Here is a 26,203-nt window from a genome sequence, read left to right as displayed (position 1 = left end):
AACAGAAATCAGCGCATTTGGTGCATATATTGATATGAACAAATGTGTATGGTGTAATTAGCCAGTTCATTTTTATAAACCTGCATGGGTCAAATACTCACCAGTATAGATGCTGTCTATCACCCAGTAAAATACACGTAAAAGAGAAGGAGATTTTTTACTAAGTGTCCAAATGTAAAAAGCTTTTTTCCTATGAAAAGCTTCAATGGATCTCAGAATATAGAACCTGTGTAAAAGTACTCGTGAAGTACTCTGTACAAGTACCTCATGAAGTTCAACAAGGGGAACTGCAAAGCCCTGCACCTGGGGAACAACCACCCCATGCACCAGTATACACTGGGGGCCCACCCAGCTTGGCAGAAAAGGACCTGGGGGTCCTGGTGGACACCAAATTGAACTTGAGCCAGCAATGTGCCCCTGCAGCAAAGGCGGCTGATGGTATCCTGGGCTGCATAAGGAGGGGCATTGCCAGGAGGCTGAGGGAGGTGGTCCTTCCCCTCTACTCAGCACTGGTGAGGCCACACCTAGAGTGCTGCGTCCAGTTCTGGGCTCCCCAGTACAAGTGAGACATGGACATACTGGATAGAGTCCATCAAAGGGCCACAAAGATGGTTAAGGGACTGCAGCAACTGTCCCAGGAGGAAAGGCTGAGACAGTTGGGACTGTTCAGCCTGGAGAAGAGAAGCCTCAGGGGAGATCTGCTAATGTCTATAAATACCTGGAGGGAGGGTACAAAGAGGATGGAGCCAGGCTCTCATCAGTGGTGCCTGGTGACATGACAAGAGGCAACAGGCACAAACTGAAACACAGGCAGTTCTCTCTGAACATCAGGAAACACTTTTTCACTGTGCAAGTGACCAAGCACTGGCACAGGTTGCCCAGAGAGGCGGTGGAGTCTCCCTCCTTGGAGACATTCAAAAGCCATGTGGACATGGTCCTGGGCAACCGGCTGTAGGTGGCCCTGCTTGAGCAGGGGGTTGGACCAGATGACCTCCAGAGGTCCCTGCCAACCTCAACCATTCTGTGATTCGGTGATACTTGCTTAGTTGTTTAAAATACTGGTTGCTAAGAATTAGTGGAAATCAGAAGCATTGAGGTAGTGATTCCGTGTATCCACCAGATGGCAGAAACCAGCTGAGGCCCAGGCCCTTGCAAGCTCTTACTGTTAATGAAAAAATGTGGGATAACAGTGTTTGCAAAGGACGTGTATACTATTTGTCAAAGAACTAGGAAATTCAACTCTCTAAAAGTCACTGTAAAAACATCATAAGATTACTTTGATTTTGAAATTATCATCCTGGTAAAAAGCAAAGGTTTGAGTGAGATGAACAAGGATGGAGACAAAACATCTACCTGTTATCAATGATTAATTTGTTCCGTTTTTTTTAACGCCACTAAGCATATCTCCATTAAAAGGACTTTTCAAAAAAATACCTGATTGAACTCAAAAGGAATATTTAACAGAGCTATTGAAGATAAAGGGGTAAGTAATTTTAAGTCTGCATTTGAAAACCAGAAATCTTTTCAATGTCGTAGGGAATTAGGCACTTGCTAAGGCTTCCCAGTGCCATAGTTATTACCCAGACAAACCATTCTTGTTCGTACTATTTTCTGAGTCCTCAACGTATCTGCATCTGCATGAGTTCCTTCAATGTTACTGTATGCATGTCCATAAACCTGTGCATCACATTTCTTTCCCAGAGATCAAGATTTGTCCATTCGAAGTCCTTCAGGGGCTCAACTCAGTATGCACCCTTAGTGCACTCTCCTGACGTGGTATGCGACTGGGCTCCCTCTAAAATGTGGAAGCAGCTGCCACTTGTTTCACAGACAAATGAAGGTAATGTTCACTCAATTACATGATATGCTAGCAAGCAGAGCAGTCGTCAAGAACACACAAGACAAATTCAGTTCCCCTGCTGGAGGTGATTTGGACCCACTGCTGTGAAAATACTGCCCAGCAGTAGCTACTGCCCTCAGATGGTCCCTATAAACGGGCCCCTGACATACGAAGCAGTCATTAGATAAAAATCATAAATAACACTCCCCAAGGAACATTCTGACTACCAGAAAACAAGAACCTGCCTCCTTTTTATGGTTGAAATAATCCTGAAAAATCTTTTTGGGTGCCAAATTTTTGTAGAAGAACCGAGAACACTCTCTACTCCGCCACCCAAAACTCACTGGTGACCTTCTAGGCTTAGCCCTGCTTCCCTAAGTCTTGCTGCACGCCAAGGACCCTACCTGATCACCACCGACCACCAAAGATTCTTCTCCAAACCCCGAGTTCCGGTGCTGGTTCAACGGAGGCACACTCACATTTCCTCTCTGGCAACACTAAAGAATGTAATAGGGCATTAGGCAACTGGGAAGGCTTTTGACTGCCACACTCCCGAGTAAAGCTGTTTTCTCGTTACTCTTCATTCAAACCAGGTCAAGGTAAAAGGCAAATAAAAGTATTTACACACAACTCCCAAAACAGACAGTACTGGTAAACAGGTAACCACACTAAAAATCTATGTACCCTAAGATAAAAGTGGAAAAGTTCTTTTTTTTCTCCAGCTGATTTGCTATGGGCTTTTTATCAACTGTGGCCACTGGTATTCTTTTTTCTGTCTGTATTACACCTGAACTTGCATCTATTAGAAAGAAAATACCTCTCAGTGGACCATGATAGCTTTTAGAGCCAATCTCTCCTTCAAAATCCTCAGGTGGATGGGACAGGTCAGTTTCAGAGTGAAAGGCTACATTGATTTAATTTGGGAGACAGACAGTTGTGCCATTTTTCTACACTGAAATATATAATGTCTTACTTTATACTTAGGTAAAAGCATACATTTGGGTTTTGGCTCAAGTTTCATGTTCCGTACCTGACTGCTTGCCCCAACAAAGGGTAAAGTTCTCACTCTTTGGTGACTCAGTCTGTATGTTTTTTAACCAACATTTGCATTTAATTTCACTGTGTACATGAACACACATACTTGATACAAATGTCTAAATAGCATGAATATGTGTAGGCTGCTGGGCACAACAATAATTAACCACTTTGGAGCGACAAGAGGTTGCTATTGATTTATGTCCAACAACTCTCATCCAAGGACTCTTTAAAAGAGCTCCTATTATTAGAACACTTAGAAGCGTGATGCAGGAGATGTGATCTGCATCCCCAAGGCAAAGGAAGGAATTGAACTTCAGTTTCATGTATCGAGATGAATGCTTCAGCAATTCCTTGGTTTTAAAAACTGTTTAAAACCCTGCCTTGAAAACAAGACGCTAGAATGTGTATCAAAAATGAGCAAAGATACATCTCTGTACCTCCGAACAACAGGCAGGTTTCCAGCAGACCAGTGCTCTACTACTTCCCAGTGACTATAAAAGATTCCCCACTCAAGAGTGACAGATCAGGCTTTTCAGCATTACCTATACTTCAAGAGCTTACTATGGGATTCCAGATTCCCCTTAAACCTTAACTATTGCATTATCAGCCTTTAGGTGCTTACCTCCCTCTTTTGATCTAGTTCAAAACATGCCCTCTTGCCTAAATCTCATTTCTAGAGAAGAGGATATTTAACTGCCGAGGCACTCAACCACTTATTTTCATCAACTGGTACAATGAACCACCTGAGATTATCTCCCTTTCTGACTCTGCTCATGAAAGAAAGCAAAGTAGGGAGAAATCGGTGTTGCAGAAGATTGTAAGTACTCCCATAACATGTGTGGCAATCTGACACAGCAATAAAACAAGACCCTTTGCCACCAAAAGCCTAAGCTGTGAGTTCCCCGCCACTGGCAAGCACTGTTGTTACAGCATCTCTTTATCATATGCATCACAGAATAGAATAATCTTGCTTGCAGAATTTGTGGGTCTTCTGTGGGTTATTTTTTTAAGGCAGAAGAATGAAAAACTAACAACTGAAAAATCTGGGAATGAAGAAATGTTGCATTGTCTCCGTTACCTGTTACTCCCCTTCTCTCTGCTGTCAGTGATTCAGGTTCACCTGGAGTACCCAGCATAATTGCGTAGTGGGTTCTAACTGGTCATGCCTGTGTAATGCTGCTGGTGACCCTAAAATTCACACATGACTGGCAGCATTCTATGAAGCCTGTGCGATCTTGTAATTGTACCTTAAGATGTGATCTGGATTGCAAAACCTGTGGCTGCACACATACAAAAAAAAAAAAGGCCTGACACTATTTTGTCCTGAAGGGTTTGTGGTGAAAACCCAATTAAAAAAAATTAAATAGACTGTAGCTGATGAAGAAAGAGTGAAATATTATAAAGGAAGAACCTCTGTTATGCTACTTGTACTGTCAGTTTTCCAAGCTAGTTTTTCTATTAGGAATCAGTAGCTGTTTAAGACTATGTTTTCTTCTATACAATTGTCTACCTTCCTTCCTTTCTTTCTTTGATTCTTCATTGTCCTTTCTAATCATGCTAAAACTTGCTATGTTTCCCAAATCATTTACTCGTATTGGTTTCACCCAGGTCTGTATAACAAAACACATGCCAGTGTAATTAGAACCACATCGATGTAACTACATTTAATTAAGGTGGTACGGGTTATCAGCTAAGCACTTTGCCAGTGCACCTCAGCCTGTCTATACGAGAGACTCACACCGCAGAACCTACTTCAGGTTTTAAATTGGTTAGGGTTACATGGGAAAATAACGTATTTGTTTTAGTCTAACAGAGAGAGGGAGAAACTTCTTTTTTTTTTTTCAGCTGTGCTATTTGCTGTGTTAAAAATGGGAAACTCTATGTTTATCGTATATACTACTAGTTCATTCAGTATGGAGCTATGTTAACATCTGTTACGTGGAACTTGAGGTTGGGTTGAGATGCTTAATAGTACACAGGAACCTTAAATATTAAAAATTAATTTGGAGAACTGTGTTTAAACTTGCTGTAGGGCTCCTGGTTCAGCGTTTTTGCACAGGAAGAACATGAATGTGATAGGGGAGAAAAGGCGAAAAAGGGGAGATGGAAAAGCAAGCCATATTTACACAACAAAATCAAATTGTAGAAGCACACAAGAGCAATTTAACACTTTTTCTCTCTCCGAACCATTTCAGCCCACTTCCTATTAGCCAAGGGAACGTGTTTGGAAAGTTGCGGGAGGCCAGAAACAGCAGCGGCCCGCGCGGCGGCCGCCAGCGCAAGGACAGGTAACTCTGTCCAGCCGCACCTGCCGAGAGGCACGGCGACGCCTCACCCCTCGCCTGCCTTCACGGCCGCCTCGACCACAGCCCATCGAGAGCACCGCGTCTGTGGCGTGGGCCCAACTCAGGAGTCGGCTGAAGGGACGGGGAGGGAGAAGGTGCCGCCCTGGGCCCCAGCCTGCCCTGCCAAGCACCTGCGGAGACAGGGGCACGAAGGCCCGCACAGAAGATGGAGACTCCCTTTCCGCACCGTAGTACAGCGCTCCGGAGCAAGCAACCCCCCCGCCCCAGGCCCGCTTTCACAGCTGCTGCCCGGCTGCGAAACCAGGGCCGGGGCTTTGGCTGAGCAGGACGACTTACTCCCGGGGGGCGGCTGGCAACCGGGCCGGGCCGAGCCGAGCGCCGCCGCTCCCGCTGAGGAGATCGCCGCTGAGGAAAAATTTATGCTAAAATTTATGCAAAAAAAATGTTTACGCTAAGGAAAAATGACGTGCCTTCTCTGCGTACACTGCGGCGGGCGGCCCTCTCAGGAGAGCGGGCAGGACAGCGTTGGCTGTTTCCCCCCTTGGGGCTTGCTTTCTCCCCCGAGAGCGCTTGGAACCGCCCCGGGCAGGCCGCGTCCCTGCCTCGACGCTAGGCGATACCATCTCACGGGGGGGGAGGAGGGAGAGGAAGCCCGGTTCTTTCCTGGCGCAACGGCAGAAGGGGGTTTGCTGCCGAGTGGTACGCTCCTCGGCAGGCTGGGTGCCTGAAGGACTCCGCCTGGTGTTCGCCCGCTTCCTCTGCTCCCCCCCCCACCCCGCGGTAAGTGGGAGAGGCCAGGCGTCTCCCAGCGCGTGCGCGGTGAGGGAGGGCCCTCAGTGTCAGAGGGGAAGGAGGAGATGGCGGAGCCCGGCCCGGAGCCGGGCGCGGGCCGCACCGGCGCTGGGGCGGCGGCAGCGATGGCGGAGGGCGACGGCGAGAGGAGCGACGGCGTCGCCGGAGGGGAGGCGGCCGCCGACGCTGCGCCGTCACCGCCGTCCTCCCCTCCGGCGGCCGTTGGGGGCGAGGGCGGCGGGGCGAAGCCGCTGAGCGCGGCGGAGTACGCGCGGCGCGTACACCAGTGGCTGTGGGACTCGTACTGCGGGTACCTCAGCTGGCAGGGCTGCCTGCCCGCCCTCCTCGCCGCCTCCGCCGCCGCCTCCGCCGCGCCCGCCTGCGCCGCCGGCCCCCCTCGCGTCGCCGCGCCGCCGCCCCCTCCCTCCCCGCCGCCGGGGGCGGCCGCCGCCGCCTACTACAGCCCCTTCTACCTCTTCGCTCCGGCTCCAGCCCACACGGCCACCGCCGGGCCGGGGCCCCGCGCCGCAGCCGCCGCCCCCCCCGCCGCCCCCGCTTGGCCGGGAGCGGCAGGCAGGCTGACCGCCCTGCCCAGGGCGGCCTCCGGCAGCGCCGCCGGCACCGGCGGCAGCGGCGCCCCCAGGGAGGCGGGGCGGCCGGCAGGTGAGCGGGGGCGGGCGGGGGCCGGCCTGGGTCGCTTCGCCTGGGGAGAAGGGGGGCGGCCGGCCTGGCCCCTGGCGCCCGCGGGCAGGCGCCTGGCAGCGCCCGGGTCCCTGGGCAGCCGCCGGCGGCCGTGCGGGGTGGGCAGGGGGCCGGTGCCGCCGGCTGGCCGCCCGCAGCGCCTTCGGGCTCCCCGGGGCCCCTCCGCCGCCGATCTGGGAAGCGGTGCCTGGAGAAGGAAGCTGGGGGTTTTGCAACCTTGGGGGTCGCTGCGCGTCTGTGGGCTGCGGGCCCGGGCGCGGAGCCGTGCCTTGTAAAAGGTGGCAGCCCAAATGCCGAGTTTGTAAATCCAGAACTTAATCCATAAGCAGGTTTGAGAGGTTTGACTTGTGTGTACGGCTTGTAACTTTAGTGCTTGTAAGATGATTTCATGGATATGAAGGAGTTTATTTTTTCCAGTGAAGATTATTCTTGTGGTCACAGGCTTGTAATGCATCTAGCTTTATAAGTAGCCTGTTCCGATGATGAAATCTAAACCAACTTTATCAGTTTTAGTGGGGTCTTGTTGCTCAAATAAAATCATTAAGTTAAATTGAAGCAGAGAAAGAAAAACATGCTTACATTCAACAAGCTAGCGGCAGGACATGAGATAAACACAAGTCTGTTAGGGCTGTAAACGTTGAAGACTCTGCATAGCAGTGCTTCTCTTTATATTTGTTTGAGAGCAAGATAAACTTGCTCTGATCTTGTCAGAGATAAAACCTGGAGCACACAAACATTTCTTGACAAGTCGAGGAGCGCCTAGGTGACATTGCCTGAATGTTTGGTGACACCTTGAGTAATGGTAGAAAACTGTGGAGCAGAACACTGCTAAAGGACTTTGGAGAAAAGCCAGATCTTTCTTTCTGCAGGGCAACGTACAGCGTTACTGATCTGTAACTTTATTTATAAGCTTAGTGACTGGGTGTGAGGGGAGAACGTTTTTAGTTGCTTTTTCTTTCTTTTGAAGGGAGGGGAATCTAGCTTCTGAAGTTGCTTCTTGTGGTTTTAAGCAGATGTTGTTTGAACAAGGTTGTAACACAAAGTCGTGTTTTCTTTAATTGTGCCCTGATTCTGAGTTATAGATTACTTATAAACAGATATTGCCAGTCATTGAAAAAGAGGATGTGGACAAGGGCTAGACTGAAATGATTGTTGGATTTTTACCTAGTTCTTCAGGAACTAATTCATGTGCTAAAGGTAATTTATGGCACGAATAGCACTTGATACTGCTGAACATGGTTATTGTGAATGCTAAATACTGTTGCAACACCTGGCCTTCTTAAGGGAGCTCTGTATGTGATATAGTGATGCGATACAACTATAGACAATGACCGTTGTGCCGGTGCTTTGGCTCCAGATTGCAGATGGATGTATTTGGAACAGCTAAAGTGATTACGGCTCCTTCTTTTCTGCTGCAGATTATTGCCCGCGCAGCAGGCTTGGCAGGGCAGGTCACGTATCGTCCCTACGCCACTGCAGTTTACAGCCCGGTGTGCTTACGTAAGCTGAAATAAGTGACAGCTTATGTTAATGTTGCAGATCTTAAACTGGGATGTCAAAAAGTGGATTGGGTAACTGCCTTTTCCCGTTCAATCTGCCTGCAGGTGTGTGTCAGAGCACCAATATTAGCAGCACTCTGGGCAGCAGCAGGCTTTTTGTGGATGGTCGTCATGATTTACGACACTTTCCTCCCTCCCTGCCTAACTGCAGGAGATTACTGCTCTTCTGCTGGGAACAGTAGAGCAAAAAGTGCATCCAAGCCTCAGCTGCTCTGCCTGGCTGACTGGTGCAAACCCATCTTTATTACTAGCTTAATGTGAGATCCTAGACTTTGAGCTGAGATGGATGTGTGTTGCATTTGGCTGTCCCTGCCATACAAATAGTAACCCCTGGCAAAATAGTCGATTTCTGACATGAGGAACATCTCAAGTCACCGCAATGGAAATCTGCCAGAGTCTAAGGGTTGCCAAGGTTTCTTAATATAATGGAGTTTAACATAATTATTTTCTTAGCCCCACTTAGCTCCTTCCTTATTCAGTCCTTGAGTAGAATATATTCAAATGAAACTGTGCCACTAACTTCAGGAAATGTGTTGCTTTTAACGGAGCAAATGAACACTTTTATCTGGCGCTGTATGCTCAAGCCGGGATTGGGGAGACTGGCTGTGCTCCCTTCTGCCTTAGTTGAAGAATCTTTAACTAGAATTTAGTTGACAACTTGGACGTGCTTTGATAATGAGACTTGAATCCATTTTAGTATTTACTTAACAGTCATGCTACTCGGTAGTATCGATGCAGAGTTATCAATCAGTGAAACAGCTGTGAAATAAAGATATATAAACTGAGGTGTGCTAAATAAGAACTTGCTCTTATCTAATCCCTGCTTGATTATACTTCCCCCATTTAAAAAGCGCCCAAGTGCTGTGGGCTGTCAGCTTCACTTGCATAGCTTGTGAGGCCAGGACTGGCATTATCGGTCTCGGCAGTTGAACTGTGGAGGTTTATTATAAGTGAAATTTGATGATATTTTTTGAGATTGGAGAGAGGAATGATTCTTTTTCCCTTTTCCTTTTCTCCTTTCCCTGTGTGTGGGGTTGGCATTCTCAGAAACACTAACAAATGCAGTCACTATTTTCCACAAGTTACATCTAGTAGTACTTGGGTATTTCTAAATGAAGTTTTGATGCGAGTCCTTGCTGGTTTCATGTGAGTAGTCACGTTTGTTGTTTGGGAAACACAGAGGGGGTAGATAGGTTCAGATGAAATTATTCTGCAACACTATTCCTTGGAAGCTTTCTAGGATACTCTCTAATATTTTCTTTGCTTTAATCATCTGAGCAACCAAAGCTTGTAACTGTGACTACTTATTTTGCCCCCATTTGTGCTTGGCCAATTAAATAGGAGAAATGTATTACACTTTCTGGCTTGTGGTAGGGCAGCATGCTGTGTTTTATTATAATAATAAGACATCTATAGGAATGTTTATGCCAGGTGTGACTAGTATTTTCATCTGCTTCTGTTTCTGGGTCTGACTTGCTGCTGAGTGATAGAGAAGTTGTGGTAGTTCCGAGATCTAATTTTCCTTTTATCTGAACTCTCAGGTTTACTGAACTCTGTCTCTATGAAGCTGTTCTAAATGAAAAAACACAAGAATTGATGCATCTTTAATGTACTTTGGTTCTTTAGCGAGGTGGGATTTTGCCTCTAATCCTAATTATGAGGGGACTCGGAGTTCTGAAAGAGTTTAATTTAAGAAGGTTCTTATAATTCAATTTAAACAATTCAGGTAATTTTTTATTCATACACTTTTAGAAGTTTTCTCAAAGATGCGAGCTGAGATCAAGATCTTGATAACGTTCTTGCGGTGAGGCTAATGTGAAACATTCTTTAGATGATAGTGTTAACTTTGTGTTAGTGCAGTAAAATCTGGGTAATCTTAACTATTTCTGTTACAGGTCGGGAGTTCATTATCCCTTCGCTGGCACACAGGTTCATAGCAGAGATGGTGGATTTTTTTATTCTGTTCTTTATAAAGGCAACCATTGTTTTAAGTATTATGCACCTCAGTGGAATAAAGTAAGTTGAACAATTTAAAGCTTTTTTTATGTACAGCTTTAAGCTCTTCATGCTCTTTGCGGTGTCATGACATATATATGGTATGCTTATGCATATGATGGCACTTAATAACTGTCAAAAGTTGAGGAAAAAGCACCACTAGGTTAACCACCTTTTAAACACTTTCTGATTTTGGGTCAGCTGATGGAAACGAAGAATTTGTACAGGTGTCTTCATAGGCTCACAAACTCCTTACTAAAGATAGATGAGGCTCGCAGTCTTATTTTTTGGGAGGCAATAGCAAGATTTTTAAAAAGCCCTCTAAACATTTCAGAGAAAAAACATTGGCAAATAAATTTGTTTTTTAAACAGCCTTAAAAAATGTACTGGATCTGTCTGGGATGGAGTTAATTTTCTTCATAGCATCTCCTATGGTGCTGTGTTTTAGATTTGCGACCAAAACAATGCTAACCGACAAGAAAAAAAAAATTCAGATCCTGCATGTCAGATATGTATGTACTTTTAAAATACAGCCTGATTGCTAGGAATGCTACCATGCTGCAGTCTTTACTGGGCATAAGTTTGGTTTCTAAAAAAAATATGATTAAGCATCGTGTGTATCAACTGTACACTAGACTGAAAGATTCTTCATTTCACATTCTTAGATGTAATCATTTACTTAAAAGACTGTTTCTTTTTTATCTGCTTCTTTAACTGTAGATACCTTATTCCATAGCTCATTTAATTCCTCTGCTTTGGGTTGGTGTAATCAAATATTTCGGTCTGATTAGGAGATGAGAGCTTGATATAGTCAGTAATTCCGTTACTGTACAAACACATTTCAGAATCCAGGTTTTCTGCTGAAGAACCTTCCAAATGTTGACAGACTGTAAACTGATACTATACAGATAACATCTTTCAGGCACCTTAAACTTCTGCTTGAAAGGTGTGTGGAAGAGGGTCAAATCCAAAACAATAAATACGTCAATGTAAGTGATCAGTGGGTTTTGTTCAGATAAGCGTGCAATTAAAATACCAAACTCTCAGTTGTGCTTAGTTGCCAAAACTTCCAACTCTAATCTGACAGCTTGTGTTTCCATCCTGTTTTTAGTAGGCTGAGAATAATACAAAATGAAGTACTGGAAAGATGGGGAGCAACTGTATGTATATTGCTTCTGTAAAGTAGTGAAGGGGATGGAAAGAGAGGGAATCTTTTCCAGTTAACTTACAGTATATTCAATATTACTACTTTTGCAAGAGCCAGTAAGTTGCTTACAAGTAACTGCAGAGAAACATTCTGGTGGTGGGTTTTGGTTTTTTGTTTTGTGGCTTTTTGGGTTTTTTTTTTTTTGTTTGCGAGATGTGGTGTGGTTGAGGTCAGGCTGAGGAGTTGTCATGAAAAAAATATGTCCTCACAGGCTGGAGACAGAGACTTCAGGCCAAGGTTGTGTTGAAGGGAAATGCAGGTTGTGCCACACTATTTTCTGAATTCCTTGTCTTTGTGGTCCTTAAGTCTGAATAAAGAGGAAGGCAAGTAGTACAAATATGGATGGACTGTTTTGAAGTGGGACTGCACATTTCTATGTGAGTAGTAATTCTCACTTAGATGGGCAAGTGAAAAGTCCTCGCCTAAATACATGTTGCAAGTGTCTCTGTTCCAGGGATCAGATAAGAGTGTTAAATCTCTAGAGTTTATCTTGTGAAAATAGGCAATTGACTCCAAATTGATGCTTTGCATAGCTTTGTTAGGGTAAAAAACTGAACGTTTCAATTGCTTTAAGCTTAAAAACTTACCCTTGCGTGCCAAGGTGCCCGCCTCTAGAAGAGTATGGTGAGCAGTAAAGACTACTGAGAACGAGGAACCCTGATCATGCAAGGGAGGACAGGCCTCCCTCGCTTGCTTAGGGAAACTTGCATCTTCTGCCTTGCATTTATAGAGAAGAGTGCCTTTTCTTTTTCCTTGAGAGTTCCTGTAAGGAAGAGACTTGGATGCCTTCCATTTATACAGTTAGATGATCCCATGCAGAATCTCTTGTTTATCTCCTAAGAAGTGTGAGAACTTTCAGAACAATTCTGCAGCTCACTACTCAGGGACACCATTGTGCAAAAGTGGTAATAAAGAACAATCTTTTCTGAATGAAAAAGACAAAACAAACTAGGCAGCAGCTCAGAAGGAAACCTAGTGTTCGGAATTTCAATGGCTTGTTTAGTATCGGAGAAGCCAAGGAGCTTTTGTTCTTTTACTAATATCAGAACTGACGGAGTGACTTCTAGTATTAAAGGGGTAACATTGGTATTGGGAGAAAGACGGTTTTAAAGTTCAGTCTTATTTTGTACAGGGACATCTCTAAATTTGCCATGCATTACATAATAGAAGAAATAGATGAAGATACGTCCATGGAAGATTTGCAGAAGATGATGATAGTAGCTCTCATCTACAGGTTATTAGTCTGCTTCTATGAGGTAACTACTCATTAACTTCTATAATTAATAGTTGTTGTCAGTTGTTGAATAAATGTTGGGAAAAAAAAAAATTATCACCATTGGCCTATAAAGTAAATCCTCTTTACGGTATTTTGGATTATGTTGAAGCTTACAGTGTTCACGTAGTTTTGATGAAAACCAAGTTTGCTAGAGCAGTCAACAACAGGGTGTTGCATGGAATTGAAATAACTTTTCTTTTACAGATAATCTGTATTTGGGGAGCAGGTGGAGCAACGCCAGGGAAATTCTTGCTTGGATTGCGAGTTGTGACATGCGATACATCTGTACTTATTGCGCCCAGCCGTGTGTTAGTCATTCCGTCTTCTAATGTCAGTATGACAACGTAAGTGCTCGTAGCTCAGTCACGGTGGTTTTGGGTTAATAGTGTGGAAAGCGTGCGATTTGGAAGGAAATACACCATTTCTTTATTAGTGGCCCTTGCGATAATTAGATTGCAAGAGCTATTGTTAGATTCTGTGATCTAAGAATGAAATGGCAGTTATTCAATTGTGTGAATATTTTTCAGGTCAGCTGATAAAATAATCTCTGAACTCTGGGGATGGATTTTTGTGCTGTGCGAAACTGAGGCACTAAACTTGAAAGTGAACTACCTACTGATATGAGCAGGAAAAAATAAGGCACTGAATGTTTTATTCTCGTTTCAGGTCCACAATACGAGCTTTGATCAAGAATTTTTCTATTGCTTCATTTTTCCCGGCATTCATCACGCTGCTGTTTTTCCAGCATAACAGAACAGCCTACGATATTGTAGCAGGGACTATTGTGGTAAGAAGAAATGGAGTCAGATGATACCAAAAGAGGAGATTTCCAGACTGGTTTTGAACATCCCCTCCCACCCCCAGTGAACAAAGACCTACCCCAAAACTGAAATTGAGGTGTCTGGCAGAATCTTTTGCCCAAATGAAACGGGAACCGATTCAGAAGCTAAAGAAAACGTTTTACTCTGGTATGATGCCAGCAGCTACCTTCGAAGTATTGGAGTTTTCGTAACTGCCAAAGAAGTTTGGGAGAAACCACACCTATTAAATCCGGAAGTATTAACCTCTGATTGATGAGAAAGAAAGTGGCTGTATTAACTGCAGAAAGGAGCTGTTCTGTCCGTCAGTCTGTGGCAAGCAGATAGATACCTAGAAATACTCCACCTTAAAAGAAATGTCACTCCTACAGTTTTGGATGTTGGCAGGTAACTAGAAAATCCAGTCGTTTTCCAAGCAGTTGCCTAAGTCCTAGGATAAACTCTGAGGGGAAGAGAACTGCAGTACGAGACAGTAAGGCAAGTCACGTTGACTGAATTGCCATGCGCGTAGAAAGAGACGAGCAGTGTTTATCATGTCCCTTATTACTGCTTCACAGCCCCTATTCCCTCACCTCTTTTAAGTATTTTATCAGAACGTTGATGTGAAAAGTTCGTTGCATGACTGTCTTCAGCATTGTCACTTATTCCAAGTCAAAGCTAATCAAGAGGTGAAATAATAGCTGCTTTTTCTCTGGGAAGGGTATGTTACACTGCAGTGTTAGTGAATTGGCGTGTGTAATTAATTCTGGAGCTGTGAACAGTACAGATCATGCTAATGAAAGGTAACTTTTTTGCTTCTGTTTGGAGTGAAAGCACTTGTCTATTTCTTGCATACAATACCAAGCAAAACAACTGAATGTGTTTCAGGAGCATGCAGAAAACATTAACTGAAATGTGTTATGGGTGTAAATCTATGGAAGTACCAATACTGGTTATTTTCACTTTATAATTCTGGCTAATTGTTTGTATATTCAGAATAACTTAAATACTGAATAAAGAAGCCTAATATTTTGCATGATTACATAGCTTTGATAATTTGTTTATTCTCATGTTGTTAGTATCTTGGGAAAGGAATATAAGCAACAATGTTAACGTTGTATTAAAATTTGAGTAAGAGTTGGAAATTCCTCTAGAGCCGTTTTTGTGCGTTCTTCCCTTAGGCGTAACCATGCCACTCCGTGGCTGAAGTTCTCGCCCTGCCTTCTGTTTTGGAGGCTGGCAATAGAAATGTTTGAGAGCTTGGCTTGCTCTCGTCTTCAATTGAAATAACTTCATCAGCAACGTGTTAGTATTCTGCAATATTTGAGTTTGACAAGTGGTGTTTTTCTGCTTATTAACATAATGTTCTGCGTATGCGTTCTGATCTTCATTTGCAATGATGTGCTGGGAGGTCTGAATAAAGCACCCTTTTCCTTTGGAGGCTGTTAGACCGCTTGAAGATACTTAGCTGAAACAGAACTTGAGAGGTGATACCACTTCACTGTTCTTTCAAAGAATTGCACTGTTGACTTAAGCATTAAAGTTATAAGTTCAGGCTTGGCCATCAGCCTGACAGAAGCTAAAGCTGTCAAAACTAACTGAAGTCCCTTGTAGGGTGCGTGTTGCCCATTTACAATATTTCAGTATGACTACAAAAAGCACTTTTGTTCCATTTACTGCAGCAGTGACCTAGAAACTAGGATTCAGGACTGGGGGGGAGGAAGGGAGAAGCAACACTGTTGGCTAAAACTTTATTGCTACCAATTCAGGTATAAGGGAAAGCATCTCTCACTCTGTAGAAAAATACCACCCCTTCCCACAGCAGGTAAAGAAAAAAAATTGCAACTCAAGAACACAGAGCCTGTCCCTGGAAGGATGTATACATTATGCTGTTGTAGACACTAGCTTTTAGTTTGTCTCTTATGCAAGTTGCATTGAAGACACAGCTTTTTTCTGTTTGTAGGAGGTGATAGAGCTAAGGAAAAGAAGTGGAATTTGTGGCGTTTTTCAGATTTAGACATCTGGAAATATATAATTGCCTATAATCCCTCCACAGCTACAGTGGCAGGATGTGACTGAATAGCAGCTTACGTGTGTGGTTTGTTTTGAAGTCCAGTTGCTGAATGTCTTCTATTTATAGAAACAGTGATTGGTCTCTACCTGTGTAAGACTCCCACGAAAACAAACGTTAGCCTTTGTCCTCCTGGCAAGTCTTGTCTGTGGTTAGAAAAGTATCTCCTTGTGTAATAAATACTGGCACCCGTAGTTGGGGTGAATGGCAGAACTGCTAGCAAAAAACCCCAGCAATGCAGCTGAAGCCATTTAAAGCTTACGCAGCTTACACAGGTCTTCGCTTGCTACAGCTAAAACTGCCATCACATCTCAACCGGGAACAGAATGCTGGGCCTTAGTAAAAGTTCAGCTGCGGTCCCCACACAAACGAGCATTTCCTCTCATTTTCCTAGAGTGATGTCTAAGAAGCTGCTCTAACTGCTACAGAAGTGGAAAAAAAAACCCCAAATTACTCATTTACAGTTGGGTGTACTTTTCCCTCTTCAGTTAGAATGGTGGTCAATGTTTGTAACATGAGTACTTTATTTTAATAGCTCTATAAAAATTAACTGCAACCGGTGCGTGCTGATGTATCGCTCCAAGCTTAAGTCTACAATAAAACTCTCCTCCCTAACGGGGAACCTCTAACGAATTTAAGATCCTCTAAAACCAGCGTCACTGTCAAAAAGCAGAGGCTGGAGAAAGCACGTGACATCAGTCGGGCCGAATGCATCATCCTGTACGGTTAGAGCTGCAGCTGCCTTCATGGAGAGTTAAAACTGCCAGACAATATTTCATAGTTTTTATTGATGGCATTTATCCCATGGTTTAACATGTTAATTATACTGTAATAAACATGGCTTTAATATTAAACTTTTCCTTATTATCCAAAGTCACCACAGTCCATTTCAGTAAATATAAAAATATATACTTAATACTTTGTACAATACTGGTTTTTGGTCCAAACAAAAATGGATCAGAAAAGCCAATAAACTTACTTTAAGAATTCCCAATTTTAAAGATTTTCTAAATGGATTTAGGCAACTTTGAATAATGGGATTTACATAAAATCTGAGACAATACTAAACAAAAATGGCCGTAACACACAAAATTAAAATTTCAATTTCACAGATTTGTTATGCCAAAAAAGTACATAGAGAAACAAAATCGTATTTACACATGTTTCATAATAAAATAACAAAGGCGAGACACGTGATAAAGGGCTGTAAGAATGAAAATATAGAAATAGCATATAATTATTAAATGAAGAACTACAGATCTAACAAGTCCTTAGCATGGATCATCCTTTAATCAGTCTTCCTCTATCAGAAAATTTTAGTGCACGATACACCCAAACTCACTCACTTCACACATACACCAGCACAAACTCCGCATAGAAATCATTCGTTATCCACATTCTCTACTCTATACACCATCCCTCGCTGATATAATTACAATTCCGAGGCGTCAGTAAACGCAGATGAGCGCACATAGTGGTGCAGATGAAGAGGTATTGTACAAGCCATTCACTGTGCAGGCTCTACTCACGGCTACAGCCAGACCATGCCGAGTCAGTGACAGAAGTAACTTGCTGGAGTCTAACATAGGTTTTGCTTCAGAACGGCTCCGGCGCCAACTTTATTCGTTACCAAAATAGCTAACCGGGGAGAGGGAGGGGAAGGAAAGGGCAGCAGAGTTTCATATTCCTGTAGGCAGCTCTGACTTCAGCTAACCCAGCATGAGGTACGATCCCAACAACTGAACAATGCGGGGTAGTAGCTGCTTCCAAAGTCGCTTTACCGATCGGGCGATTATTTTCTACGTCTAACTGCGGTCTTTATCTTCCGACCAGAAACTGAAGATCCAGAGGCAGAGAAAATATTTTTCCCATTAGTCCTATCAAAAGAAATTAGTGGTTCAGAGTTTAGGACAGGGTAGCTGAAAATTGAGGAGCAGCACTGAGCAGATACTCCAGAACAACTGTGCCATAGTCTTGTCTCACTAGTTACCAGCTGGCAACAAAGGGCATATGATGAACGGGAGGAAGAGAGTTCCAGAAACCAAAAGCAATTAAATCTCTCTTCTTCAGGAGGCAAGTAGCAGCATAATGCCTAGACAGGGATTTTACCTTTCAAGCACAAGACAATTTCACGTACGCTGATGCGTGATCTCTCTGACAACTAGGCTCCGTTAAAGATACCGTTGCTTAGTGAGCCCGTCGGGCTAACACAAGGCAGGATGCCCAGCTTAGTTTCAAACTCCAAGGTTCATCTGAACACCTCAGGATGTAACAGCAGCAGAGGCTGAACGCCGTCCACTGATATTACCCAAAGCTCAAGTGAAATTCTGATACGGTCTCTTACCCCACTGTAAATGCCGGAGGCTGGCTGAAGGAAAAGCCTGAGGAGCCAGAAGGCTGCGCCGGTGCCGCTGGTGCAGGAGGGTTTGCACCAAAAGTAAATACTCCGGGGTTATTTGCAAAGTTGAAACTAGAAGTACTACTTCCAAACTGGAATACAGAACCTGGGAAGATGGGGCAGAAGCAGAAGGGAGTAAGAGAGCTGACATTCGAGTTCATCCTTTCCAGCAAAATCCTCATGTTCTTCCCGCTATCTTTGATGAATTTTTTTTACAGGTCGCTCAAGACAACAAACTGGGGGGGGGGTGGGGGTGGGTGCACCAGCGGTGCCAGATTACTACAGGAGCGCTACACAGAAGAATTCGTTCGCTTTAATAGAGAATCATACAGGGATTCTTAAAGTAACGCTGCTGGCGCACTGGTAATGAAGTGGTTGCTAACTTCTGAACCACCATTAAGTTTATACCTGTGCATACTGAAGTTTCTTAAGAAAGTCTTATAGTACTGAATCACGTGGATTTACATTTAAGTAAACTTTCCTGCGTTCGTGCAGTCGATCTGAGGACTCCCTTCCATTTCATGTGCTAACACAGCACCTCATCTTAAAAAAAAAAAAAATTCCTACCATCGAAGTAACTGATAAGCACCACAGACAATCCAGGGAGATCATCATCTTTAAACTGCTACCTGATTAATGAAAGACTGACTAAGCCACGTGGTGTGCCAGCTAATCTACTGAGTAGTACAAAAATGTCAGTTACTTTTAATGGAGACTATTTTGTAAAACCTCCGAGAGGGAAAAAGGAGGCTTTTCCCTTGAAGTATTCAATGCGGTGATCTCAAATACCTATCTTCTTAAATAATTACTAGTGTGGAACAGGTCTTTCTTACACTTAAATTATCAAGATCATTCTCTGCCGCCTTCCCACGGTATTTTATACTTCATTAGTAAAAAGAGCTTTAAATAACATCTTAACCCACAAATGCTTAAAAATAATTCTGACCATATTCTTACACGACAAAGCCCCCAATCCAAATAAATTGCCGAAGCCTGTTAACAAAGTCAGATAACTAAGAACTACTCTAACAAATCCAAAAATAATAATTTTGCTGTCATTCTGGTTTGTACAATCTTAGCAGCAAATACTCCATGGTTTTCAACACTTCCTTTTAATCCCTAGATTTCTCAAGAAAATAAACCCCAATATTTAGCGGTAGGGTTGCATCCTCCGTGTCTGCCAAGTCTCTTGTGGAGAAGGCTTACTGTGAAGCTGGCGTAGCTACGGCACACCCTCCACAGTCAGGAGTGAGACACAAATGGCTTAACTCTGTACCCGTTATTTTTATGAAGGGTAATTCTTATTGTAATTCTTATATATATATATATATATGCACGCAAGGCAGAAGTCTTCTTTCTCCATATAATTTAAGGTGCACTTAAAGAAAAATAAAATATATAACCTCCGAGACCAAAAGGGAAGAGGATGGTCAGCACTCACCAGCACTGGGGGTACCAGAGCCAAACCCTGGCTGTTGGGTCGCTTGCTGTCCGAACACGGAGGGCTGAGTGCTGCTCGTCACCGAGCCGAAGGCAGGAGGAGCAGGCTGAGTGCCAGCCGAAAACAACGTTGTCGACAGCGAGCCAAAACTTGGAGCGCTTGGCTGGCTGGAGCCCTGGCTCTGGCCAAATGCTGGTGGCTGGCTGGCGCCAAACGCTGGGCCGGCAGCAGGCGCTGGAGGCGCAGAGCCAAACAGAAACGAATTGGTCAACCCTTGGGGAACAGAAGAGAAATGTCAGTATATGCCAGGTCCCCCCCACCAAAGAATGAATCTAGAAACAAAGGTTCTAAGCCCCCATGTTGCCCAAGTCTGGTAGCTGAATACTCGTCTTCGTTTCAAACTGATTGTGTGAGTATATAAAACAAATACTATGGCAGCCACAACAGGAATTGCACCTTTTCTTGCAAGTACCATGAGAAACGCCAAGTTTACGAGAGTCAGACAAAATTAAACCTCAAACACATTGCTCGTGTAGAGTCAAATTACTGTGTTAACGTTCGTGTTCTAGAAACAGATTCCCACAAATAGTACATTTTAATTTGTATTTACTAAAAGCTGTCGATATCACACACAGAGAATATTCATTCAAATTGTATTTTTCAAACACGCAAAATACAGCTCCCGATTTATTAGGATCAGGAGAAAATGAACCTTTCTTGTCAGGCAACTGCGCCCCTCCCTGCCCATTATCAACTTCTGGAGGCCAGATCAAGCTTGCAGTGGTCTCTCTGCACTCAAAAGCTCGGTTTAGCAGAGTAATTCTCTACGTAACATCAACAGACAACCAGCTCATTTGTTTAGCTGCTTCGGTTCTGCATGGCCAGCAGAAATAATGAAACAAAAATACGTGCCTGAACAGTGACTCTGAACATACACAGCAGATCTGCTACGCAAAAGGGGACATTTTAAACAGCACTATTAATGCAATTTAAGCAGCCTTCACGCAACAGAAGAAAACCTCTATTGCACCATAACTTGGAACGGCTGACTGTTTTTCTTCCCAAGACGATGAACAGATACATGGTAAAAGTTAATACAGGCTTCTGCATAACAAAAAAAAAAAAAAAAAAAAAAAAAAAATTCCTTTGTGAAGATGTTTGAAATCTGGCATCACCTACTAATGAAAAGACACTGAAAGGTCCCGACTTGTAAGCAGGTTAAATTGATCTGCTGGTTGTTATAATTTAGGACTGTTTTCTCTCTGTTTCTGATACACAAAAAAGTGTGCAAATTTAATTTCTGTGAATGACAAGGTTAAGCAATTGGATCAAACTAGATGAAGTCTCTTCCTCACAGATTCAATTTTATTTCCAACACACTGCTAGGCTAGCAGGAACGCAGATGATTTGGCGGCTTTAGTCTTGTGTCATACTGCTAAATTCCTGCAGTGGGGTAGCGAACATAAAATGGGAAGAAACTTTAGATTCTTATCTCTGTCTTCTCTAAATTGCTAGAAAATTAACAAACACTGGCCATAATGCATATTGGAAACCAATCCTTAAGCAGCAGCAATTGCAAGTAGAGGTATTGTGTTTATATATACACTTGTGAAGGAAGGATTTTGCAGATCTTCACCTTGTTTACAACACTTGAGAGTTTTAGGTATGGGGGAGAAAAATCAGGACAGTTGTAATTCATTGACTTCTAACGGTAAGCACTGGACTGATAGTGAGAAGAAAGAAACTATCGTTCTCATGGTGAAAAGTTCCTATACAAACTGAAATCCAGTAAAGGGTTGTCCTTCGCATAAAACAACGCCGCTGCCAGTTCATTCCTAAACTGTATTTCCCAGACTGCCTGTGAAAAACTGAGCCTCAATTCATATTGTTGAATATAAATAATATTTTTCTCTGCTTCCATGCATTTGGCCTACACATTCTGCAAAGTAAAATATTCGTGAAACAGTATTTCCTTGGTCCACTGTGTGATGGCAAAAACGCGAAGAGCATCTATTTAAAACGTACCCGTTAAACTTGATGTGGTTGTGGCTCCAAAGGTAAAGCCTGAATTTGCTGCATTGGTACTGCTGGCTCCCGAACCAAAGAGAAATGAAGCAAGAACCGTGCTGGTGCTGGAAGATGTGGTTGCTGGTTTGTTTTCTTGAGAGGAGCCAAATGACTGAGATGCTGCAGATTCGGCAGAATTGCCAAAAACAGAGCTGCTCACAGTGTTGCTAGGTTGTCCAAACACGAAGGGAGCGGGAACTGGCTGAGGATTTGAGGAAGAGATGGCGCTGCCAAACACACTGCTGCTGTTGGCTGAAGTGGCGGGTACGACTGTGCTGGAGGAACTCGAGCTCAAGAAGTTGAAGGATGGCTTTGTGGCTCCTTGATCTGAAAGGGAGGACAGTACATAAACCACCACGGAAATGCCAAATGAAGTACAGCAAGCAGACTCCTGTTTCAATCACCGTGCAAAGAGCAGTCCTGAGTGACGCCTCAACTACTATCCCAGCTACTGTCGCTTACGTAAGATCCAGATTTAATGTGCTGATTGCTGCCATCCCCAATTAAAGGAATGGAAGAATTGTGAAGAACAAGGGCACCGCTGCAGTCTAGGCTTCGCTGGTTACAAACACTAAGCATTGGCTGTCATTACCTGAGCCAGTACATCAGTACATCTGAACTCTTCAAACAAAGATATATTTCAGATGTTCTTAGAAGAACAACATCAATCGCCTGTAACAGTTTTATGGCTTTGCTCAATGGAGTATTGAAAAACACAGCGATACAGCTGCATTTGTAGCTTGTTCGAAAATACAGCCCTGTGCCTACAGCTTTAAGTCAAGCAAAGCTTACCATCCTCCAGCCTAACTCTTCCAAGCTTAACCTCAAGCACCTGCAAGACCTGCTTTTAGGAGCAACAGAGAACAACCCTCCATTAAGACCATTGTTATAAAGTACTGACTGTGGTTTTACACACGTAGGACAGAGCTGTCTTGTAAAGTCAGTCCTTCTTCAGCTTCCCCTAAGCTGCTGGTCTAATTCTCGTTATTAATTTGTGACCTTGTTTTCAATTTCCCACTATCTTTTTTCCCAGCAGTTATGGCCCCTTTTCATCTAATGCCATTTTTAAGGGACTATACCATTCTTCAGAACTTTTGTTAAAATTTTTGTTTTATACGAGATGCTTCATCAAATTTCCATGACTAAACCAAACTCCAGAACTTTACCCGGCAGGTTAAAAACAAAAAACAAAAAACAAAAAAACCCCCGACCAAAACACCAAAAAAACCCCCAAACCCAACCTCGAGATCACCCACCCACCCGTCTCCCCTCCCCCAAAGCCCACAATCCTCCAAAAACCTGTCTGTTCAGCAGCAGTTCAACGTAAGAATACTGTGATTAAAACCAGTATAACGCTATGCATTGCTTTTATTCCGGGTTACTTACTGATGTCCTGTTCCATATCACTTCAGAAGTCAGAAACTAATTCTGTTCTCTAAAACACAGTTGCTAAGTCATACAAACGGAATTTAACACCCAGAATTTTTCCACACAGTGATCACCACTGAACAACTTTAATCTTCCAGTGCAGACTTTCAACAAATTAAAGGAATACAAAACTGTGTAGTATCTATGAAGTGATTTTTATACCTTTGTAGCAGTAGAGAAACAGCAGTATACCCTGTAGCATAGCTGCAAGTACACAGGAATAAGGTATTCCCTCTCTCATCCCCTTTCACTATGAAAAACAATGCTGGCATGAGGCCTCTATACTGTACAATACTACAGATTTTATCACAAGCTGAGCTGCTACTACTGAGACAATACAACTTCTGTGCTCGTACAAGAAGCAATATAGGTTCCTCAAGGTATGGCGATTTTTTTTTGTCTAAACCTAGTGTAAAACTCATTGAAATCTAAAAAGGAATTGCAACATACTGTCTACACGTCAACAACCAGAACTAACGACAGGCTGCAGGTAGTAATTAAGCCTTTTCTAAAGCTCTAATGCATGAAATATATAAAATCCCATAGATTTTGTCCAGTATGGCCTCAGAGGTATGATTTGATGGATATAAGCAGACAAGCGAAGGCAAAAGATATTCTGTTTACCTGAAGTACTGGTTTGTGCCCCAAATGCAAAGGGTGGCTTTGCCTGCTCACTTTCCTTCTCTGATGGTTTAACGAAACTAAAATTGAATATCGGTTTTGCTGTGCTCTCCTCTTTGGTATGCTCAGCCGTCCCAGCTGAAAAGATAGGTTGTGCCTTTAACTCTTCATTGTCGGCTTTCTTTCCGAAGGCTAATGGAGCAGCAGAAGTGACGGAGTCCTGTTTCTCTTCTGTCCTTCCCAAAACAAACTGTGAGGCAGGTGCAGACTCCACATTGCCAAAGGAGAAGCCTCCCTTTGTTGAAAGGGTTTCATCATTTTTCTCATCTGACTTCTTAAATGCAAGAGCAGGTGATGCCACCTCCTTTTCTGCCACAGTTCCAAAAGTGAAGCCACTGACTCCGGTTTTATTCTCATTCGTAGCTATGGAAGAAGTAGAACTTGTGCCAAAACCAAAGCTTCCCAAAACGGGTTCCTCTTTCTTTTCCTGCTGTCCCAGGCTCGCTGTCCCAAACTGAAATGTTGAAGGAGCCTGACTGCTTGTAGATGGAAGTCCAAAGGTAAAACTGTTACTTTTACTTTCTTTTTTACTGTCCTCTGATTTAGAGTCTGAGGAAGAAACTCCAAATTTGAATTCCCCTGAACCAGTAGGAAACTTAAATCCCCCAGTCACAGTGTTGGAGGATGCAGATTCAGATGCAATGCCAAACTTGAAGCTCCCTTGTTCTCCAAATTTAAAATTTCCTGTGCTACCTAATGTATGAGAAGTTTCAGAGGAGGATGACTGGACACCGAATGTAAATGATGGCACTGCAGCATTTGTGGACCCAGCAGCAGTCCCAAAACCTGCAATAAGCAATAACGTTAAGTTTGCAGTATATGATGTAATACTTGTAGGCTTTAGCGACATGGCTGGGATTCTAGTCCTGAACTTCCCAGAGTCAAAACTGCTTAAAAAAACCCAAAGAAACCAAACCACAAAACAAATAAGACAACTCCACACTTCCTCTCTACATGCACCTTTCCGCAACGGTACACTTCTGCCCACTGCCTGGCTTTGAAAAGTATACTGCTAAGCTTCTTTGAAAGATGCTTTTAGTCTGAACTCCAAATGAACAACACATAAGGCTTGTCAAGAACAACTATGTCATCAATACAAGCTCTTCTCTAAAAAGCATAATCTTTTTCTGTGGAAAGGATGTGGAAACATAGGCACATTACCTTACTTAAGCAATATTCCTAGAAGAAAAATGAACAATTTTGCCATACCTCAAAGGAAAAATAATTGTACTTTAAAAAAAAAAAAAAAAAAAAAAAAAAAAAGAACCACCAAACCTAAATTAAAAATAAGTTACAGAATGCACACCTTTGTTTTTCTCATTAAATATTACCTTTGAGCTCTGCTTTGGTGCCTGGCTTTGCACTTTCACAGGCTACACATTTTGTGGCTTCTGCTTTGTTTTGGACCAAGCAGACCTCACAATCCCAGCTTCCTTCAGGCTTCTTGAATTTGGCTAAATCCAGAAATCCTCCAGAAGAAGCAGAAAATGCAGAAACACTGCTACTGGTCACAGGCACTGAACTCCCTGAGAAATAAGCAAGATAGTTAATCATCCTGCTTAAATGATAAAGTGAACATGAACTTTTTAAGAAACTCTTAAATGCTCACTAAATTACAAAGCACACAAGCGTAACAGTAAAAAAACATCAACCTACAGGTTAATTTCAGTCAAACTCAATCTGACAATGTAAACAATAGAAACATCTAGATTCTTCTTTATAATCTATATATGATTTTAAGCACAAATTGAACCAATGACGTTTAAACAGCCACTGCAGTTCATACAATACAGCAACATAGCCTATTTCAGATGTAAATTAGGGGTACTGTACTCAACTAAAACTACTAAAAGAATTTCTGGTGACACGAGTAACCCGTAGTCAGTCAGCACCGCTCAAGTTAATGATCACTGTCAAGTGATGCGAGGCTGAGAATTTACCAGAATGGTTCATCACCAAATCCCAAAGAGAGGCGTGTTCAATACTACATCATGACAAAAAAAACCAGAGAGGAACTCAAAGCTCCCAAACCCACAACTCTGTGTTCACTACACAAGCTACGCTGCCTTCAACAGCAGCAGAAACCTCCACAAAGAGGCCCGAAAGACAACGCTTGCCTTCCGATTTTTGTCCCCTGTAAAGGAAGAGATGTCGGGTGATGCTGCACCCCAACAGAAAGCTTCGGGTCCGTCAGTGTGAGAACTGAAGTGGACATCCAGAAGGCACAAAAGCATCACATAATGGTCACGTTCACCTACAGTTTTAAACCACTGAGGGTAGCATTTAAGAGGGAGGCAGAAGATAATGTCTCAAATTCAAAACAGTAAAGACAGTAATGGGTCTTCTCTTCCACAGCCCATCCAGAGAATTTTTATCCTCCCATTTTACTTGCCTACTCTTCCCCTTGACAGACGTAATATAACTGTGCAATTCTCTGTACCATGATGGTCATGGCAAGCCCCTCACGCTTCCCGAATTCCTCCTTGCAATGGCTAGAGCCTCAGGCAAAAGTGCCAGCTGATCACTCTGAGGCTGAAAGTTCATGACAATAAGCTCCCTCTGAAATGCATTATCTTATCTGAAGAAATTTCACTCTTACTGTACA

The 26,203-nt window shown here is 43.2% G+C and overlaps 2 protein-coding genes across 5 annotated transcripts in view; one reads left to right on the top strand and one right to left on the bottom strand.

Annotated features, from left to right (window-relative positions):
* The first annotated feature begins 6,023 nt into the window (after window positions 1-6,023).
* FAM8A1 (family with sequence similarity 8 member A1) lies at window positions 6,024-14,551 on the top strand. Its single transcript, XM_082310008.1, has 5 exons — window positions 6,024-6,639; window positions 10,133-10,253; window positions 12,572-12,695; window positions 12,920-13,059; window positions 13,382-14,551. The coding sequence occupies exons 1-5, from the start codon at window positions 6,042-6,044 to the stop codon at window positions 13,524-13,526; spliced, it is 1,128 nt and encodes a 375-aa protein (XP_082166134.1). The 5' UTR covers window positions 6,024-6,041; the 3' UTR covers window positions 13,527-14,551.
* Window positions 14,552-16,487: 1,936 nt separating this feature from the next.
* Window positions 16,488-26,203, bottom strand: part of NUP153 (nucleoporin 153) — a 46,823-nt gene continuing 37,107 nt past the window's right edge. For all 4 annotated transcript variants that reach the window (XM_082319664.1, XM_082319666.1, XM_082319667.1 and 1 more), the window contains exons 17-22: window positions 24,930-25,124; window positions 23,542-24,384; window positions 21,448-21,816; window positions 19,423-19,695; window positions 17,928-18,087; window positions 16,488-17,460 (exon numbers count right to left, since the gene is read on the bottom strand). In XM_082319664.1, the coding sequence (XP_082175790.1) occupies window positions 17,376-17,460; window positions 17,928-18,087; window positions 19,423-19,695; window positions 21,448-21,816; window positions 23,542-24,384; window positions 24,930-25,124 (1,925 nt within the window). In that variant the 3' untranslated portion in view covers window positions 16,488-17,375. The remainder of the gene's footprint in view (window positions 17,461-17,927; window positions 18,088-19,422; window positions 19,696-21,447; window positions 21,817-23,541; window positions 24,385-24,929; window positions 25,125-26,203) is intronic.

Source organism: Platalea leucorodia, assembly GCF_965183815.1.
Source record: "Platalea leucorodia genome assembly, chromosome: 1".
In the NCBI taxonomy this organism is placed as follows: domain Eukaryota; kingdom Metazoa; phylum Chordata; class Aves; order Pelecaniformes; family Threskiornithidae; genus Platalea; species Platalea leucorodia.
This window is presented reverse-complemented; position numbering and strand designations above follow the sequence as displayed.

Coding starts and splice junctions, on each gene's coding strand:
- FAM8A1 (XM_082310008.1), top strand. CDS start 6,042: ATGGCGGAGCCCGGCCCGGAGCCGGGCGCGGGCCGCACCGGCGCTGGG. Junction 6,640..10,132: donor GGAGGCGGGGCGGCCGGCAG/GTGAGCGGGGGC, acceptor TTTCTGTTACAG/GTCGGGAGTTCATTATCCCT. Junction 12,696..12,919: donor TATTAGTCTGCTTCTATGAG/GTAACTACTCAT, acceptor TTTCTTTTACAG/ATAATCTGTATTTGGGGAGC.